This window comes from Podarcis gaigeae (genome assembly GCF_964106915.1).
Source record: "Podarcis gaigeae genome assembly, chromosome: 10".
NCBI classification, from domain to species: Eukaryota; Metazoa; Chordata; class Lepidosauria; order Squamata; family Lacertidae; genus Podarcis; species Podarcis gaigeae.
In genome coordinates, this window is record NC_139686.1 from 12,200,689 (window position 1) to 12,222,378 (window position 21,690).

Below are 21,690 nucleotides of genomic sequence, written 5' to 3' on the forward strand. Positions count from 1 at the left end.
GTAACAAACCCAGGCTTGCAACTTACTGCTCACTCAACAGGACCTGCATCCAAACCCAGGTCCCTAGCAAGTGTGTCTATAGGATAGAAACTTTTTCAAACACCTATTTGTCCTCTAGACATTATATGTCTTTAGGTATATGGTTAAAGGCAGAGGCGGGGACCTTAAAATGTTATTTATCTATTTCTTGGATTTATATACTGCTTCTTTGTGGCTTAGGGCCCTCATATTTATGGGACTGCCTCTCCTGGTATGCCCTGCAGAAGACCTTAAGGTCCATGAATAATCATAGTTTAGAGGTCCCAGGCCCTAAGGAAGCTAGATTAATCTCCACCAGGGTCAGGGCCTTCTCAGTGATGGCTCCGAACTGGTGAAATGCTCTGTCCCATGAGACTAGGGCCATTCAGGATTTAACCTCCTTCCGTTGGGCCTGTAAGACAGAGCTATTCCTCCTGGCCTCTAATTTGAATTCAGCCTGATCTTTTATTTCCCTTCTCTTCTTTCCCCCCTCCCCTTTTATGAAGATCACCCCCTCTGAGACCCCACAGCTAATTCTCCCCTGGTCTCCTCGCTGGCCCAAATAGGACTAATTTAGCCAGCTAGCCCTGGTGATCATCTAATGTTTCTTGGATGGATTTTTCCACAAATTGATTTTTGAATTCTGAATTTATTGTTATTCATGTTTTACACTGTATTTTATGCTGGTTTTGTTGCATCAAGTAAGTGTTTTAAATTTGTTGTTAGCCACCCTGAGCCCAGTTTTCTGAACCAGGAAGGGTGGGGTATAAATAAAAAATTATTATTATTAACAATGCTGTCAAGGTGGTTTGAGTGAAAAGTCCCCCAATGATGGCCTGCTCATTTTTTTACCCACCCCTCATTTTAAAAAAGAACTGTTTAGATAAGTCAGCAAGCCATGGAATAGATTGGATTGTAATACTGTATTGAAAATTCCCAAGTGGACTTTTTTGCACACACACACAAAAAGGGGGGGAGGTTCTGGGAACCAAAATTTCCCCACTCCCAAGTTAACCTTTTCACACCTGATCACTGATATTCAAAACGCCTCTCGGCTGTTGCTGCAGCGCTTACTCCTTGGGACTGAAATTCCAACCAATCAGGATTCACGTTGCTATCAACATGCCATGTGGCAAATTGCATCACAAAGCCAATTGAGAGGGGGGGGTGATCCTTCTTGTCCTCTCTCTGAAATGGGTTTGTGGTGGTGGCCACCCAGCCAATCAGATTCAGCTATGCGATGATGTGAAATAAGCCAGTTCCGAGGAAACTGCAGACAGCATCGTCCTCGCTGTTAGTAGGTGCTGGTGGGAAAGCCATGATCCAAACTCTTTTTGCAGCTTCCCTGAAAATCACTGAAAGGAGAGAGGCCTGCTTCATGGAGGGAAAATGCCCCTAAGATTTTCCCAATTTTGGCTCAGCATTATTCTGGTGTTCTCATATGAATAATTTCAGCGAGTAGTTATTGACCATGTAGCACTACAGATAAGCTCGTTATCACCAGATATGTGCAATATGGATTAACACAAAACCAAACACGTTGTTGCTTCTCACATTAGAAAATTACTCCAAAGTGGGAGCCACACTTGGGGTGGGGGAAAGGTTTATCCTGTCATATGTTGGCCACTGCAACTAGTAATGTAATTAAAAAGCGATGTTCCTCAAACTGGAATGAATGTAAACATTTTGAACTCACAATTTCCCAATTTCTCTTTCAAATCCTGAACATAAAAATCTCACACCTGAAAACTGAATCCACATTCTGTATGTAGAAGTTTCTACCTCCACATCTGAAACATGTGTGCTCCTCAAGTATTATATTTTGGCAAGCAGCACCTTCTGTGAAATCTCATATGCTGCCAAGCACTTAAAAGTGCCTGAAGCGCCTTAAAAACACCCCACCAACCATTCTGAACATGTCAACTATCAAACTCTGAAAAATATCAAATGTTCAAATCAACTATCATGGAAAGTCAAGTGCAGATATGTGTTAAGAGTCACAAGCTTTTAACTGAAGCACTGGCTAGGCTAATCTGATGTTGAACTGACTAAAAAGGCATCCTTGGTTAATTGGTCAACACTAATTTTTTTTGAAAAAAAGGTAATTATTTTTGTTATAACTACTTAGGAGAGGCATGCCTCTGTCACTTGAACACAGAGGACCATGCACACTAGAAAGAGTGTCAGAGTAGGACCTGGGAGAGCAGGGCTCAAAGCTCCACTCAGCCTTAAAGCCCGCTGTGTGACCTTGGTCCAGTCACAGACTTTCAGCTTAACCTACCTCACAGGGTTATCGCGAGGATAAAAGTTGGGAAAAGTAGAACCACGTATGCCACCTTGAGCTCCCTGGCGGAATGTAGTAAGAAAATTAAAGAATAAAAACATCACTTCTAAGGTGGCACCTACTGTAGCATATGCCATCTTAAAATACACTCCTTTCATCCAAAAGTAATGCTTTATTCATATGCAGATTTGGATCAAGTAAAACTAAATAAATGGTTGTTTAATTCTGCACATGAATAAAGCTTTTTTTTTTTTACCGTGGAGGCGGGGAAGCATATGCTCTTTGTTTTTCTTTATCAGAGGCTGAATCCCTAATTAATATTCAGTGGAGATTCGGAAAATATGGGGGCATCCAGAGAATACTGGAAAGTATTCAACACCATAATTTGCAGGCGCAAAACTGGGAATTTTGGGGAGCAGTTTTCTTGCCCTGCTGTGCACCTGACTTACATGTGTTTCTGGAAATAAGCCCTTAGCTTTGTCTAACTGTCTGTTCACGCTCAGGGTCTTATTAGTTTGCTGAACCCTAGACGTGGCTGTTTTCCAGTATGAAGAAATCACCGAAACGCTCCCCCCTTCGCAAGCACCGCTGAAATGAATGGCAGGTATTCAAGGGCTGGAAATATGCGTGTGACATCATCATTGGCAGCTTGCACCCATCTGGCATTTAGGCAATGTGTTGCAATGAGAAAACCATCAGTCTTGGCTTACGGCGTCTCACTGCAGCTACAAAATTCACATATATAGTTTTAAACTGAATTGATCAGCTCCGTCATTTTGCTGGCCAGGGAGAAGGAATGAGATGGCTAATGTTTGGGTTAAGCACAAACCGTGGTCAAAATAAGACAGCATTGACATGAATCAAAGAAAGTTACAATTGCAAAAGTGAAGTTTGCATTATACATGGCCAGGCCACCATTGCAGGTTTCACGCAAGAAGGTCCTTTCCTACTGCAACCTAGGACCCTCTATTTCGGAGAGATTGATCCTGGGAGATTGAACCTGTGGTTCCTCCCCAAAGTCTGATTCTTAAGTACAATGCACCACCTTCTTGGTGGGCCTGGAATGCAAAGGAATGTAGGATGAAGCCCATACTGGAAACCCAGCACTCAACTTTCAGGCATTGCAAAATTGGCTTCCAGTTAAGTGTCTACAAAAACAGGAACTGACTGCCCAGGGTCTATCAACCAGGCCAGAATCTTGCTTCTCAAATGTGCAGGTACTCGGCATTTTGACAATGCGAGGCCAGCTCAGAATTGTGCCCAGTTCTGCACCGTGGGATCAAATAGGTTTGGGTTTTATGACCAAGAGCATGGACTGCTCAACAACAACTATTACCTTACAGCAATAGGCCTGTGTGGAAAGACCGGGCAATTTGTTTCATCAAAAAATAAATATTTTGCTTAAAAAACATTCACATTTCTTTTTAAAAAAAGGTTTTCCAGTTTATGCTACAAGGACTGGAGAATACTGCTATTGAAAGGAGTAACCTGTCATTTTCTTTAAAAACGAAACAAAAACAAAACAAAAGGAGAGAAAAATTGGCACTGTCCTATGACTTGCTCAATACTCCCTGAAAGAAACAGGAATGGTTGACTCCAGGCACCTTTCAAAATCCAGCTTTGGAAACAAAAAAAGGAAACCAAAAAGAAACCATATCCCCAATTGAATGGGTTGCCAGTCTTAAATCTGAGCAATATGAAATACTCAGCAAAAGCCCTTTGTAACCCCCTACCCCTCTTCAAACTGCTTGATGCTCTTGAGTCACAACGTTGGCAACACCCAGTCAAATCCCACCATTTTGCTGAGATAACCACCAATCACCTCATGAAACACTGCACGTGAGGACTCTGACTCTTCAAGTTATCAATAGAGCAATTGTTATTGTAGCATTCCATGCAAATCCCATTTTAAGGTTGGGTTTTGAGTCCCCGCAGCCTTTCCCCAGTTTGTTCGTTTGGCGAGACACACCAACTCCCTCAGACCCAGGTTCTCAGGCTTCGCAATGTTCCAGCTGCATTCGCAACACGCCACTTTTGTGGAGAAACCACAGCTGTAGGAATTCCTCCGGCATAGCGTGAAACCACGAATCCGGCAAGATGTTGTCGTAGTAGTGGTGACTGATAAACTTCCCATGCAGGTCCATCGAAAAGGGCCAGAACCCATAAATCGTTACTTCTTCACACAAACCCAGGGCTGAACTGACCAGGAAGAGGCCCGTCGACAGCCGCTTTCCATGGATTCCTTTGTTCTTCCAGAACTTTCCGATGTTGCGCAAGAAGTTTGGGTTGGCGAAAATCACCTTTTGCCTGGCGCCAACATCTGCTAGGGTGTAGTAGACCCTGAGAGAGGGCTCTGTTCCCGCTTTCATGGAGAAGGCCGGCATATAGATGTAGCTCTGGTTGTAGACTTTAACACTGTCCACAAAGGCTTTTCGGGACCAAAGAAGGTTCTGGAACCTGTTCAAAAACAGCAAGGGCAAGGATGGGGAGAGAGGAATAACAAGTCAATGCCTTAAAATCAATTCAAAACAGTTTGAAAAGGCCTTGCGAGTACTGATGGAGAAGGCTTTTTGAGGCCAAAGAAGATTTTGGACAAAAATATATAATATTTCCAAAAAAGCAAATGGTTTAAACCTTAGATTCACATGCTGATTTGGAAAGAAATTGCACATACTAATAGCTATGACTGAAATGTTTCTGCTCTATCAAGCAGGTTGGTGTTTCTGTTTTCATTTTTTTTAAAAAAAATGTTTTGTTTTGAATTTTAGAATTATAAAGGTAAAGGTACCCCTGCCCGTACGGGCCAGTCGTGTCCGACTCTAGGGTTGTGCGCCCATCTCACTTAAGAGGCCGAGGGCCAGCGCTGTCCGGAGACACTTCCGGGTCACATGGCCAGTGTGACAAAGCTGCATCTGGCGAGCCAGCGCAGCTCACGGAAACGCCGTTTACCTTCCCGCCAGTAAGCGGTCCCTATTTATCTACTTGCACCCGGGGGTGCTTTCGAACTGCTAGGTTGGCAGGCGCTGGGACCGAGCAACGGGAGCGCACCCCGCTGCGGGGATTCGAACCGCTGACCTTTCGATCGGCATGTCCTAGGCACTGAGGCTTTTACCCACAGCGCCACCCTATAAATTCAATACTCTTCAAAAAATACAATGTAGAACTCCCCGTTCCCCTCCCCTGGTTTTTCTGTTTCCCCATTTCATCATGTTTACTAGGTCTGGGCGAGATGTATCAATATTTCATCCAAAACCATATTGAAATGCATATTGTGATATCAGTTTCATAATTTTTGAGCTGGCAATGTATTGTAAATAATTATTTGTACATGTGTGTGTGTGCGCGGGCGCGGGCGCGCGCACGCGAGCTATGCAAAAATCACAATGTGGGTAAAACCATGAAGCCAGCCAATGCCTATACAGTGGTACCTCGGGTTACATACGCTTCAGGTTACAGACTCCGCTAACCCAGAAATAGTACCTCGGGTTAAGAACTTTGCTTCAGAATGAGAACAGAAATCGTGCTCCGGCGGTGCAGCGGCAGCGGGAGGCCCCATTAGCTAAAGTGGTGCTTCGGGTTAAGAACAGTTTCAGGTTAAGAACGGACCTGTGGAACAAATTAAGTTCTTAACCTGAAGTACCACTGTACATAGCTCCATTCTGATATATCAGTACACAGTGGTACCTTGGGTCACAGACACTTCATGTTACAGACTCCGCTAACCCAGAAATAGTACCTCGGGTTAAAAACTTTACCTCAGGATGAGAACAGAAATCGCATGGCAGCAGGCCCCATTAGCTAAAGTGGTGCTTCAGGTTAAGAACAGTTTCAGGTTAAGAACGGACCTCCAGAACAAATTAAGTTCTTAACCTGAGGTACCACTGTATTGCAATGTTGTGTTGAAAAGCAGACATCGCCCCACCCTAATGTTTACCCTTTGCAGAAATGGAGAATGTGAGAACACAAGCAGAGCCCTGCTGGTTCAGGCCAGCAGCCCAACAGGTCCAGCATCCCGTTCTCATAGCAGCCAACCAGATGCCTGTGGGAAGTCTGCAAAGAGCGTTTTCGCCTCTCCTCTGGTTTCCAGCACCTGATATTCAGACACATGCTGCCTCCAACAGTGGAGGCAGAAAATCACTACTGTGGCAGGAGCCACTGATAACATAAGCCCTGTGCATGCCTCTAAACTTCTTCTAAAGCCATCCAAGTTGGTGGTCATCACTGGCTCCCGAAGGAGCAAATTCTATAAGTTAACACAGGAAGCCGATCCCTTTGTTCTCTTTCTTCCCCTGGCATTGGGCTTTGCGTACTGACTTTCAGTGTGACAGGCTGTGGCATGAGCTGAATGCCCAGTGGATTACTACGGATTCTTGTCCTCATCTCTTCACATCATTTGCCATCCTGGCAGAGGAATTGCAACAGATGCAACGAAGAGCAAAGCACTTGGAAGTGCCAGCAGGTCAGCAATGCCACACAGAAGGGGCGTTCACAATTATCTTAGACAACAACGCTGGGAGCCAACTTTTCAACAAGCGCAGGGCCCAGTTCGGCAGATGGGAAGAAATATGAGCAGCCAAGAGGCCCCAGGGCTATGGGCCATCAGAAACTAAAAAGCCATGCAGTCTGTTCTGTCCAAACAAGGAAATATTAGCAGTCACTCAGTATTCTTGTTTTGTATTTTTCTGTTGTGAACTGCCCTGGGAACTTTGAATGAAGGGTATTGTACTACTACTACTACTACTAATAATAATAATAATAATAATAATAACAATAGGCCTTTCCACTTCATCCCTCTGATATAAAAAAATCATGGCATTAAATATGATAAAGAACTACTTAGTAATGTCGTAGGTATGGCAATAGCAGAGCATACACAGCCATGGAATTCCTTAAAGAGTTCCTGTAGTTCCCCATCCCTGCATCAAGGAAACTTCATATAACATGAGGGTGTTGTTGTTTTTACAACGCCTTACTAGGGAGAGACTCTTGAGAGTCCCATAGACTGCAAGAAGATCAAACCTCTCCATTCTGAAGGAAATCAGCCCTGAGTGCTCACTGGAAGAACAGATTCTGAAGCTGAGGCTCCAATACTTTGGCCACCTCATGAGAAGAGAAGACTCTCTGGAAAAGACCCTGATGTTGGGAAAGATGGAGAGCGCAAGGAGAAGGGCACGACAGAGGATGAGATGGTTGGACAGTGTTCTCGAAGCTACAAACATGAGTCTGACCAAACTGCAGGAGGCAGTGGAAGACAGGAGTGCCTGGTGTGCTCTGGTCCATGGGGTCATGAAGAGTCGGACATGACTAAACGACTAAACAACAACAACAACTAGGGAGAGAGGAGGAGGAGGAGACAGTTTGACTTCTGCTCTTGCTGATAGCCCTGTCTTTCCAGTTTTGCTCCACATTGTTACACATAGACCAATGGTTGTCTCCACGATTCACCTAGTAGAAGATTTAAATCCGAATAGAGAGGAAGATGGCAGTTGGGTTGGCAGTTTTGTCACAAAGTAATGTGTGGCAGCTTAATACACTGGTACCTCTGGTTCCGAACTTAATTCGTTCCGGAGGTCTGTTCTTAACCTGAAACTGTTCTTAACCTGAGGTACCACTTTAGCTAATGGGGCCTCCTGGTGCCGGCGAGCGATTTCTGTTCTCATCCTGAGGTAAAGCTCTTAACTCAAGGTGCTACTTTTGGGTTAGCGGAGTCTGTAACCCGAAGTGTTTGTAACCCGAGCTGTTTGTAACCCGAGGTACCACTGTACAGGCTTTGCAAGAGATAATAACTGGCAGCAAATCTATGTGGCAGCTTCCAGATGCTGGACACCTACTTCCATCAGCTGCAGACAGCATGGTCAATAGGGAGGATGGAAGTTGTGGTCTATTAACATCTGGAGGGCGTCCCGTCGGCTATCCCTGCTATAAGCAATAGAAAGTTGGGCGCTTTCCAAATATTCATTTAGGTTTCAACAAAACAAGCTGCGGTTTGATTTGAGGCTGCTCATAGCTACCCTTTCCCTCCTACATCAACTCATCCTGTAATTAACTATATGAAATGCTGAAATAGCGACTTTGCGGGTCATGTGCGGCATCAGTCTGTGGAGGCATCATAAGCCCTGACATAAACATTATGCGAGGAAGATAAAAGAGAAGCTGAGCTTAATAAGAAAACATTGCAACTATTATCCAAAAAAAGGGAACCAGAATTAGAAACACATCTGGCTCAGGAGGGTGCATTTCTTGCTTCTATTTAAATGCAAATGTCATATTCTCGGAATAGCTGGGTTTAACACATATGAAGTGGGATTGGACTAATGGTAAATCCTTTTTTTGCCAATTAATTTTTATTCATTTTTCAAATTTATAACACAACAACTCCAATTAAAACTAATTTAATACACACACACCCAAAAAAAACCCCTGGCTTCCCACTCTCTCAGGTATTTACATTTCTTCCCATTTTACATGCTGCTTATTTTACAGATTTATCTCTAATTAGCATTTTTTTGGGGGGGTACTGATGGTAAATCCAATCTAGTGTAGTATCTGTACCTCGGGTTAAGAACTTTGCTTCACGATGCGAACAGAAATCGTGCTCCGGCGGCGCGGCAGCAGCGGGAGGCTCCATTAGCTAAAGTGGTCCTTCAGGTTAAGAACAGTTTCAGGTTAAGAACGGACCTCCGGAACGAATTAAGTACTTAACCCAAGGTGCCACTGTAATGTGTGCGTATGCCTTATTTCTCCCCTTCCATGGGTTTAATTGCCATGCCTACGGCTTTCAAAATCAAGAAGCGGTGTCTGCGATGGGCACACGGGTCGTTCAGTTGGGGATGTGAGATTGGGCCAGTATCATCAGGCATTTCGTAACAACACATTTCAGGGAAGTCTGTTTATTTAGTTCTCCTGACTTCCAGTGCTATATACGCATGTGAGGCTGAGGTTGTTGTAATACTCAGGGTATAGACCAGAGCCAGCCAATGGGGCGCCCTCCAGATCTCTTGGACTGGTTCCCCACATTTCTTCACTGCAACTTCAATTCATTGGTTGCTGCTTTTCTTATTAAATGGGTGGAAAGGAAGGTGGAACACCGTTATATCGTATCACATGTCTCCTTTACCAGGCATCCACTGGAGGAGACTCAGGTTGCTCTTGACGGTACATTCACAGAAGCAACCCATTTGGGCCTCCTCCGTAGGCTGTGTTCAGACACCACACTAAACCATAGTTTAGCATGCTGTCATCTCCAAACTCTAAACTGTGGTTAGTATTAACTACGTTTTCCTTAAACAAGGCAGGCTAATAGGCCAAGGTTTGAATTTAAATTTCCAAATAAGCTCCATAATTAACATTAGCCAGTTGGCTGCGTTCGGATGACACGACCGGCTACAGTTAATCTAAACTGGAAATAAATGGTGCCATACTCCTCCCTGAAGCTGCGCTGGAGGAAGATGGAGGGTGTGCGAGCCCAAGGCTCATGGTGGGCTGTTCAGGTCATGCTAAACAATGGTTGACCATGGTGTTCAAACCAGGCCATCAAATATAGACCTTGCAGGCTGAGTGTGACCGTTGGCATCTATAAGAAAGAAAGATACCAGTCATCAAGGTTGGAACAGAAACCTAGGATGCTGCCTTATTCTGAGGCAGACTGTTGGACCATATACCTCACTACCTGACACTAGCTGGCAGCAGCTTGCCAGACTTCGCACAGAGTTCCCTGGCAGCTGCCCTACCTGGAGATGCTGGGGATTGAACCTGGTACCTTCCGCATGCAAAGCAGATGCTCTACCCCTGAGCTACAGGGCTTTCCTCATCAAATCCGCAATGGCCTCTGCTTGACAGCCACCAACTGTGCTGGCCTAGGTGGGCCAATGGTCTAATGCAGTATAAGGCAACCTCTTTCCTTGGAAAACATTTACGGTGCATTCAGTCTTCCCCACGCAGTTCATCGTTACAATCCTCTCTCTTTTCCTCACTGTAAACTAATTTATCCAAGTAAGCACAAACAGTAGTTTATCCATTTATCCACCCACATCTAGGCTCCTGCCTCTTCCAGTTGCTCTGTCTCAGGCTATTATCCCAGAACACTTATTTACTACAAAAAACGGATAACGCTGCGGTTACGTGGGTTCAGTTTCTACTTGTTTTGTCTGAGAGGAGGAACTCTTCCAGCAGAACCACCTCCTCACTGTTCTAGCCTGCCTCTGTTCCTTTGGGCATCGTTAAGCACATTTTCTAAAGTTCTTTGCGAGTGGTTTCTGCTTCGATGAAAAGTGAAAGCAGCTCTCTGGTGGGCTTCAAGGCTTCTTTGCTTCTCCTCCCTCCCCACAGAAGGTCTGGGGGAAGCTGTGACCCTCCAGATGTTGTTGAACTCCAACACCCAACAGCCACGACCAACATGGTCAATGCAGCAACACCTGGAGGGCCACAGGTTCGCCACCCCCTGCTATAAATCAGGGATGTCCAACAGGTCGGTCGCAATCAACTGGTAGAGCCCTGGGAGGTTTTGGTAGATCGCGGTCGATTGCTGGGTCCCTTTCCTTAGCGTTGGTAAAATAGAATCCGGCCCCGGCCCCTCACCCTGCCCTCCAGAACAGAAGATGGGGTTTACCTCAACAACTTTGCCCTGAACTCCTGAACTCCAAAAAAGGGGGTGGATCACTGCCAGTTTTTAATTCTATAGCAGTAGGAGTACAATATGGGCATGTCTTTAAGTTGTAGTTCGAGGACCCAAACCCCGCGCAGTGGAATGAAACACAAGGACACGTGATATAAGGTTAATGGGCAAGAAAAGGCCACAACTTTATTGATTACAGCAAGTGAAAAGGTATTGGCTTAGGCATTGGATTACATCAGCTGACTCCACCCACTCGGAGAGGGGTGAGTCTAAAAAACAAACAAACAAACAAACAAAGGGGGTTTATTCACCAGTAGGTGGAGCCTGTTGATGCTAATCCAACTATAGGCTCTCCCCTGATGTCACCGAGGGTCGTGCCATGGCCTCCCGCCAAGCAGGCATCGGACAGAATACACGACCGCCGGATTCCTTTAACGGAATACCCAAAAATTGAAGGCGCAGGCGATGGCCACACCTAGCCCTTCGACACCACAACACATTATTCCAATGCCTAACCTACCCACCAATACCACGAAAGTTGTAACGATTGCTACGAGGTAGGCGAAAAAACCAAAAAGCCTAATGCCAAATGGAAAAATTCCTACCAGGCCCCCCGGACAACCAGGGCGACCAACCTAAGGTCCATAGCAAGGCCAAAAGAAAACTGGAAACCCTGCTCTAAGGGAGTGGAGGGTGGGTGACTCGCGACGGGACAAAAAAAAGTGAGGGCTGGAGGCTGGCGTCACAGCAATTCAGGCTGCTGTACACGCCCCCTTGAAGGCACCTGGTTGGGTGCCTGGCCAAGGGCGTGGGTGCCAGCCAGGTGAGTGGGAGGCAGGGGGCAAACGCCCCCTGCTTGAGGCGGAGTCCGGCTCCCGGCCACAACCACTCCCCTCTCTTGCAGGGAGGAGAGTCTTTAACATCTTACATTAAAAACCTGACAGTACTAAACTATCGAAGGCTTTTCACCAAAGCCAGACTAAACGTCTTTCCTTCTGCAGTGTTGGATGGCAGGTTGGGAGGAGTTCCCTACCAGGACAGACTTTGCTCGTGTGCTCAAGATATCAATTCCATAAAACATATTTTGCTGCACTGTGCAAAATATGAGCAAGCCAGGGCTGAACTGATATTACCCTTGCTGGTACCTTTCCCGGGAAAATCAGAGGCTCACTATGTCAGGTTCCTATTGGAAGACCGGACAAACGCTAGAACACGGGTGTCAAACACAAGACCCGCGGGCCGAATCCGGCCCGCCAGACCTCGTCATGTGGCCCGTGTAGCCACCACCGGCCGCCAGCCTTCACCTTTTATTCTCGGTTTGTTTGTTTTTTGACACAAGAAAGCCGCCTCTTCAGCACATGCGTGGCAGCCTTCCAAGCCAGAGAACGTCTGCCCTCTAGCGGCGCCGGCCGTTCTGCACAGGAAACCTCCACTTGTTTTTATATTGAGCGCATGCCATCCTGTGATGTGACAGATCCAATGGCTGCCTGAACCCTTCTCTCCTGTACTGTAAGTCCTACAGATACAACCGGCCCTTTGAGGGTGACCAAACTGCTGCTGCGGCCCCCGATGAATTTGAGTTAGACACCCCTGCGCTAGAACATCAGCAGTGGCAAAGTTTTTATCAGTGGTTGCAAGAACCAATGATCCCTATTTTTTGAACAAAATGCTTGTTTAACCTGGAGGTAGGCTGTATGAATTGTGAATTGCTTTGTAACGATTTGTTGGGTCTCTGGACCATAATATTGATTGATTGATTGATTGATTGATTGATTGATTGATTGATTCTGTGAGTAGATCGCAGTCTCTTGGGAGCTGGCCACCCCTGCTATAAATGAACATGCTAAACAAAACACGGAATGCCCCACTGACGTGGGAATTGGATGGATTCCTCTCAGTTCCTGCTTTTCTTTCTCTTTCAGTCTAGGGACCAAAGAGACACTCAGATCTTTTAGGAATTTCCTGCCAAAGGGTCCTAACTCTATTTCCCGGCTTTTGTTTGATTTCCTCCCTAAATCGGTATTCTTTGGCCTTACCTCTTTTGCTCATATATTAATAAGTCCATTGTTATCTTGGACAAATGCTGATAGCTATTTCCTCTTGTTCATCACTCACTTGACAGCTCTGTCTTCCCTATTTCCATCTGGGACGCTGCTACTCTTAACGACACTGCTTCCTTCCTCTTCTCACTTTTTTAATGGTCCCTTTTTATTAGAATAATAAATAATAAATAATGCATGGAGTAAAGAAATATGTGTGTGGATATATAGCATAATCGAAGTACTATTATATTACAAGAAATTATATTGATATACATTGTCCTGCACATTATTCATTGCAAAATGTAATTTTAAAAAATTCCACAGGAATTGCTAGGGGAACTGATTAAAAATGAGAAAAAACTTGTCAAAAAGAAGAAGAAGAAGAGTTTGGATTTGATATCCCGCTTTATCACTACCCGAAGGAGTCTCAAAGCGGCTAACATTCTCCTTTCCCTTCCTCCCCCACAACAAACACTCTGTGAGGTGAGTGGGGCTGAGAGACTTCAGAGAAGTGTGACTAGCCCAAGGTCACCCAGCAGCTGCATGTGGAGGAGCGGGGAAGCGAACCCGGTTCACCAGATTACAAGTCTACCGCTCTTAACCACTACACCACACTGGCTCCCCCTGGGAAGGAATCGATAAAGTATAATATTAAACTGATTCAAACCCAACTTTCGATGATAATGAATCAAGAAACAGAATGGAAGATTAAAACAAATTCAAGACAATTTTTTTTGAGTTTGCTAATAAACCTGGAAGATTGTTGGCATGGCAGTTAAAGAAGAAGCAAGAAGAGAGCAGCATAAATAAATTAAATGTTAATGGTAAAATTATAGATAATCCAAAAGAGATAAGAAACCAATTTGTAAGCTATTATACAGAGCTATATCGAAGAAAGCAAGGTGATGTTACAATGATGGAAGAATATTTAAAGGACAGCAAGTTACCTAAAATATCTTCCAGATCCTTTTAAATTGATTTAAAATTGATGGTACTGTATTGAGTTTTTCCACAAAGCTTTAAGCAATTATTATTGTTGCTGTCAGTAAATTTTAAACCACTTCCAAACCTAGCTCTGGAACTATTCATTGGAAATAATTCAGTGATAATATAATTGTATCATTTGGCAACAGATATCCAATCATTTCCAAAACAAAATTTTGAACAGCAGACCAGTGCATTTGCCCCAGCAAACAGCTCCAAGATATATGCAGGCAGCTTGAGTATTGCATCATCAACATTAATCCCTTTCCCCTTTAATTACCCCCTGAGAAATGCTGCGTCCACAATAAGGGCAAAACGACTTCTGACATGATCCACATCTTTAGCCTTGCCTTTAAAAACATCATCAAGCAGAGGGAGCACAGAGGGTGCCTGGATCCATACCATGCCAACGAAGGAGTAAGGTTTTGATGTCACAGCAATCTTGGTTGGTTTCATGGGACTGGCTGCACGCATAGGAATGGTGGGTGGCACTATCTAGGGAACCCCCAAGGGAAAAAAGGCTCATAGAGGTGGTGGGATGACAATGGATGGTTAGAGGGAGAAGACTGGCAGGGAAGGGAGTTTGTCGCAGCAGGAGGGGGAGACCCCCTGGCTTCTTCACCATCGCTGCCTCTTGGCCCCCTCCTCTCCTGCTTCCGCTTCTGATCGGTGGTTATGTTTAATGAGTGCTTAAAGTAATGCAGGTTAATAAGATGTTGATTAATGTATCCTTATCTATTTTATAATTGTAATATCATTGAATAATGTAGTTTTAAAAAAATAATAAATCATGTTGTTGTTGATCACTTCCAAGTTACAATAACTCACTTTTCCTTTTTAATGCAAGATTGTGTATATTTGCTTTGTTTGCTATTGTCATTATTGTTTTCGTTCTGTTTTTAAATGAAAGCATTCCGATTATTGTTCTAATGCGCTGACATCATCTAGATCTTGTCCTAGTCTTCTCCTTCTGACTACTCATCATTGTCCCACCACCACTTCCTGGGCTCTGAGCCTTCGTCCCATGGGGGCTCCTCAGTTGGTGCCTCTCACTACTCCTCTGGAATTCTATGGCCCTATATAAATTTAGTAAATAAGTAATAAAATTGGGGGGGGGAGAGCCTGTTGCCAACAACCTGCTTGCAATATCAACAACACATTTGCAGGGGGGAAAGGCTTCCCAGGGAAGAGGTAAATGTTCCTGTTTGCAGGCATTCCCCCTGTCTGTTCCAATGTTACGGTGCAATGCCTAGGATCCTGCGTGGTATTCAATACATCTAAAGTCTCCCATTTTGCTTTTAGAAAAAATAAAATTCCTGGAAATCCTTCCTTTTGAATGGAAACCCTGCTATGACTCCGTCGTTAATCATTTGGATCAGTCTGCTGGTGATAGGAGTCATTACAGAAACTCTGCATCTCCTGTGAGCAATGGTGGAATTTGTCATGATGAGCTAAGCTGTGTTTGATTACTGTTATTATGTGGAAGAAGAGAGGAGGAGAGAGCAGCTCCTGGAAGCTTATAATAAGCATTGCATCAACCGGCTCTTACCACTCTCTGAATTTCAGAACCCAACAGGGTCAACTCAGGGACAGGTTTAAAGCCACACAAGCTTTGTGGCTCAGTGCTAGGGCACCTGCCCTGCCTGCAGAAGGTCCCCGGTTTGATCCCTGGCATCTCTAAGGAGGGATGGAAGAGACCATTCTGGAAGGCCACTGCCAGTAGGCAGTACTGAGCTAGGTGGATCAATGATCTGAATCAATATAAGGCAGCTGTCATGGACTGGTTGGACACAGAGGAATGGTGGGAGGAATCAGCTGGGGAAACTCCAAGGGAAGGCAGCTCAGAGCCAGGGGATTGGTGGTGGAATGACAAACAGTGGGCAAAGGGAGAAGAGGGAGAGGACGGGGAAGAGGAGGTGTCAGAAGCTGGAGAGGTAGCAAAACGTAGTGAGCTACAAGAGTCTGTGGCAGAGAGAATTCCAGAATCAGAGGCAGAAGCTGAAGCGGGAGAGTGGGATGTGGGAGCCCAAGAGGAAGAGTTGAGACAGGCAGATGAAGAGTCACAGGCGTTGCCCCCTCCTGCTGCAACAAGCTCCTCTTCCCGGTCCCAGAACAAGAAGAGGCATGAAAGGGACAGAGTAAAGGTTGGATGCACACAGGCGCAGTTTCTGATTGCTTGGGGAAAGGCCTGGTGGGGAGGCTGGGACTTTCAGCCCCAACAACTGGTTTTCATGGAGGAAGACGGCTGGGAATGAGTTGCCCTGCTCATTAGGCCTGACACTCAACCAATTCTGAGGAGCTCATGTTTTTGCTAATAAAGAGTTAACTCCATTTTTGAGCTGTGTGATTACTGACTGAAGTCAGCTTTGTTTCTACCTGGTAATTTCACTTGAACAAAGCTTGGGTTACCTCAGCACAATTCAGGTCTACAAGTTAAACCATGAGTAGTGAAGATGGGGGAGGAAATCTATTTTGGGCCGCAGCTTAATGCAAACCTTCCTAATTTCTGCTTCCAAAAACAAGGCGTGGGCTGAAATGCCACTGCCCTTCAAAAATTTGCACTTCTCAGAATTTTGTGATGCAGCTCCCAAACCAAAACATGCGTCTGAGGTGGGGATGGCTGGCATGGTTAGCGCATCAGACTAGGACCTGGGAGACCAGGGTTCAAGTCTTCCACTCTGCCATGGAGCTCACTAGGGTGACCTTGAGTAAGTCACTGCCTCCCAGCCTAGCCTACATCACAGGGTTGTTGTGAGGATAAAATGAGGTGGAAGAGAACTAAGTATGCCACCTTGAGCTCCTTCGAGAAAAGGTGGGATGTAACTGCAATCGATAAATAAAATATATGAACAATGTGAAAGCGGGGGCCCATGATGCCGATTTCAGGGTCCCTTTCTTAAGCATTCTCCCCCATTCAGTGCAGTTCAGAGGTGGATGCTGGTGGTCTGTTGCCTAAACCACTTAGGAACGAGAGCCAGTGTGGTGTAGTGGTTAAGAGCGGTGGACTCGTAATCTGGTGAACCAGGTTTGCTTCCCCGCTCCTCCACATGCAGCTGCTGGGTGACCTTGGGCTAGTCACACTTCTCTGAAGTCTCTCAGCCTCACTCACCTCACAGAGTGTTTGCTGTGGGGGAGGAAGGGAAAGGAGAATGTTTGAGACTCCTTCGGGTAGTGATAAAGTGGGATATCAAATCCAAACTCTTCTTCTTCCACTTCTGGGCAACAAAGGTCAAAATCAGCCTTCCTAAACTCACTGGCAGAGGAAGGCGGGTGTGGTGCGCACCGGGTATCAGCTGTGAGGGCAGGTGACATCCCTGTGCCACCCCCACCCACATTTGCTGTGCGGGCAGCACCCCTAGATGCTCACCACGCAGTTGGCAGGCGGCTAGGGACAATGCTGCGGTGGGCGGCTGGTGGTGCCCCCCCCAGTGCTCGTCGCATGGGCAGCTAACAGCGCCCCTCCTGATGCTCCGCGGGCACGTGGCAGGCAGCTAGGGACACTCACCGTGCGGGCAGCTAGCGGTGCCCTACGCTTGCTGTGCGGGCGGCTAGCCCCGCCCCCATGCCGCCACGGGTGCTGAACTCTCCTACTTCTGCTTCCATGAAACCTGCCGAGCAGCAGAATCCAATGAAAGGAGAGCTCAGTTGGTAAGCATGAGATTCTTAATAACTGGAGGGCCTTGGGTTGCCCTCCGCTGATCTCAAGAATCAGACCCTTCTCTCACATGGAGTCATGATCTCAGTAAGGGCCTTTCCTGCAAGATGTGGACGAAAAGGTTTATTCATCAACAGCACTGCGCTGCCCTTTCGAAAAAGCCACCCATGTATCCAGCAGATTACAAAGCGCTCAATTTATGCAGGTGGGCTGGCATGTTTTCAGATGGAACAAACTGTATGTGTTTCATCACCGCTATTGATTTGAAATGCAGCTCCTGCTGAGATGCATAATTTTATTCATAGGGAAGGCTTGTCAGCACCAGTGGAAATAGTAATTATCGTGCACGCAAAATAACAATCTATCACAGCGCTGCAGTGGAGGCGCCGAATTGGAAATTCCGAAACGAACACATTTCCCTGAATAATTTTAAAGAAAGAGGAACTATTGGAAATTGGGGGGTGGGGGGTAGACCAAGTGGCAGAATGCTAACCCTTTTGCTTGCACCAAGTCTCTGGTCTTTGGTCTCCTGCATCTCCAGCTGGAACAAAATCTTAGGGGGGGAGTGGCCTCTTTCATGAGTTCCAGGCAGTGGCAAACCATAGTGGACAATGCTGGGCTAGATGGATGGACCAATGGTCTGATTCAATATAAGTCATGGGTTCAAATGCCATGATCTTCCTTGCACACACACACAAAACTAGGAACAGGGGTCATAGCTTAGTGGTAGTGCACTTGCATTTGTACATATAAAGTCCCAATCTTAAGCATCTCCTAACAGGGCTGAGGAAGGTGGTTATCTGAAACAGTAGCTGTGCCTCTTGAAATTCTCTAGCCTGTTTAATAATAATAATAATAATAATAATAATTGTACCCTGCCCGTCTGACTGGGTTGCCGCAACCACTCTGGGCAGCTTCCAACAGATATAGAAACATAATAAAACATCAAACGTTAAAACTTTCCAATACAGGGCTGCCTTCAGATGTCTTCTAGAGGTCAGGTAGCTATTTATTTCCTTGACATCTGACGGGAGAGCGTTCCACAAGGCGGGTGCCACTACCAAGAAGGCCCTCTGCCCGGTTCCCTGTAACTTCACTTCTTGCAGTGAGGGAACCACCAGAAGGCCCTCGGAGCTGGACCTCAGTGTCTGGGCTAAACAATGGGGGTGGAGACGCTCCTTCAGGTATACTCGACCAAGGCTGTTTAGGTCAGAACCAACACCAACACTTTGAATTGTGCTTGGAAATGTACTCAGTTTGTGCACGGAGAACTTGGAGGAACCCTTCTGCTAGATTCCACCAGTGACATTTTCTCAAGAGGGGAAAAAACAACCTCCAACGCCGAGGGCCTTCTGGCGGTTCCCTCACTGTGAGAAGCCAAGTTACATGGAACCAGGCAAAGGGCCTTCTCGATAGTGGCACCCGCCCTGTGGAACGCCCTCCCACCAGATGTCAAAGAGATAAACATCTACCAAACTTTTAGAAGACATCTGAAGGCAGCCCTGTTTAGGGACAGTTTTAATGTTTAATAGGTTATTGTATTTTAATATTCTGTTGGAAGCTGCCCAGGGTTTCCCCAGCCAGATGGGCGGGGTATAAACGACACTGGCCATGGTTTAGTGGTCCGGCTTAGTATAAGGCAAGTAGGGAGAGGTGGGCAGGTGTTCCGATGCACGCACTGAAAGAGGAAGCTCTGGGTCACGTGCATGGGCATAAATAGGTCCCTTGATCTGTTTAGCCTGCATCCCATTGGCCTGATTGAACCCTGCATCAAGGGACCTACCAATCAGGTGTTGTGGCTATCCATTCAAACCTACCTACACAGGGTTTGGTTGCCAGGCCTCACCACAAAATGTGCCCTCTTTAAGGGAGGACCCGATATACAAAATAAAACTAGGGAAGAAGAAAAAGGGGAGATGAGTGGTAAAACTTATATTCTTTTACTTAGTGCATATGTGAGGTCCATTTTGCTCAGTATTGTCTACTCTGGCTGGCAGCAGCTATCCAGGGTCCTTTCACCCCACCTGCTACCTGGCTCTTCTTTGAACTGGAGATGCAAACTAACCTTCTCCTTGTAAACCACATGTTCCATATCTGAGCTATGAAGCGGTTGTGTTCTTTTTTGGACCCGGCAATGTGACAACCGGCCCATTGATTCCCCAAGGATGTGAGAACCAAAATGCGCAGACTTCCCTTAATCAGCATTCTTTCCCACACTCCTTTTAATCTATGAATTGAAGGATGGATCGCATGCTCAGCCCCCGTCATTATTCAAATGGCCTTGCAAAACAGTGTGGTTAAGCTAATTAAGGCCGATTCTTCAGAGAGAGAATATCTCACTTTGCATTTGCTAGCAAACATTGGAGAATAATTAGCAGTACCCTTTGCTTCCCCAGTGAGGGAAACAGACCTCTAAAAGGTGAAGCTTCTGGTTGGAGTTTGCCGAGTGAGGACGGAGCCTTGTGTTTTCAGAACAGGATACAGTGAAGAACACTGATCTTTATTGAAAACAAATCTCGATGCAATAAATCGCTGTGCCTCAATTAACCTTTTCAAGGTTAATAAAATAAAACAATGCTAGAATACATTATCTCAGGGATAAATCTGTTTCCAAAAAGCATATATTAGCCCAAAGGTGTTTATTAAGAGAAATTCACACTAGAATGCTGGTGCATTTTCAAGAATTGCCAACTGCTGCACAAATGCAGAAAACTGAATGTGAGATGGGAAAAATGACAAACTGAGAAGACCAAAATTTACGGTTTCATCCAACTCTCTTCCAGTTGCTGGAATCTGAATTACATTGACTACTGAGGGGGCTGCCATCAACACCTCCCCACATCCCTGATTATATTGCCTTTTGGAAAGCCTCCTTGAGAGCCAACCTTGGCTGAAAAACTGAACAAAAGCAGCAAGTGGGACACACAACAACCATGTTGCAGTATGATGCATTCCCTGTTCAAGATTCCAGACACGAAGGCAATTTCTCCCTTCTCTTTCTAATAGGCAAAGCCATCAACTTAGCCCACTCGAAATCTGTTTGCAATCTGGCCAAAGACCGTAGTCCTCCTTTCCTATATCTCCCCAAATTACCAGAAAATCTAATCAGCCCTGAAGTGACACAAATGGTTATTGTCAAAATCAGTCCAGGTTGCTGTGTTGCTTAGTGCAGTGTTTCCCAACCTTGTGCCTCCAGATGTTTTTGGCCTACAACTCCCATCATCCCTAGCTAGCAAGACCAGTGGTCAGGGATGATGGGAGTTGTAGGCCAAAAACATCTGGAGGCACAAGGTTGGGAAACACTGGCTTAGTGTATTCACTTTGCTAATGTCTCTGTGTGTGTGTGTGTGTGTGTGTATTCTTACTGTGGGTGGGAGGGTAAACCTGCAGCTGTTAACGTGATTTCCTAAGACTGATTCAATATTGCCTCAGCTTGGCACAAGGTGCACAAAAAACCCTCCATTTTTGTCTACGATGAATTCAGAAAAAGTAGTTCAAAAGAATGGAGACAACAACGTATACAGGCAAATCTTTGTTTGGGTTGTATGACCATAAAGTAGTTTTATTTCTGTGTTGACCAGGGGATGAGGAGTAGAAACAAACCCCTAATTTTCTGTCTACTGTTCCAAAAGATTTGTTCCCAACAGACGACGAGAATAAAAATGAGGTGCCCTTGGAAGCATCTGCCTCAAAACTAATTTTTCCTGCCTGTCTGCTCAATGCCTCACTCTCAAGGGGATCATTAAATGGGAATAATAATAATAATAATAATAATAATAATAATAATAATATATTATTTATACCCCACCCATCTGGCTTGGGCTTCCCCAGACACTCTGGGCAGCTTCCAACAAAATACTAAAATACAGTAATCCATTAACATTAAAAGCTTCCCTAAACAGGGCTGATGTCAGATGTCTTCTAAAAATCTGGTAGTTGTTGTTCTCTTTGACATCTGGTGGGAGGGCGTTGCACAGGGTGGGTGCCACTACCAAGAAGGCCCTCTGCCTGGTTCCCTGTAACTTGGCTTCTCACAGTGAGGGAACTACCAGAAGGCCCTCAGCGCTGGACCTCAGTGTCCGGCAGAACGATA

At 45.5% G+C, this 21,690-nt stretch overlaps 1 protein-coding gene across 1 annotated transcript in view; it reads right to left on the bottom strand.

Moving 5' to 3' along the window:
* Positions 1 to 651: 651 nt before the first annotated feature.
* The window catches only part of ST8SIA1 (ST8 alpha-N-acetyl-neuraminide alpha-2,8-sialyltransferase 1), an 83,733-nt gene continuing 62,694 nt past the window's right edge, over positions 652 to 21,690 (bottom strand). The window contains exon 5 of the mRNA XM_083700836.1: positions 652 to 4,759. Within this exon, the coding sequence (XP_083556962.1) occupies positions 4,294 to 4,759 (466 nt within the window). The 3' untranslated portion in view covers positions 652 to 4,293. The remainder of the gene's footprint in view (positions 4,760 to 21,690) is intronic.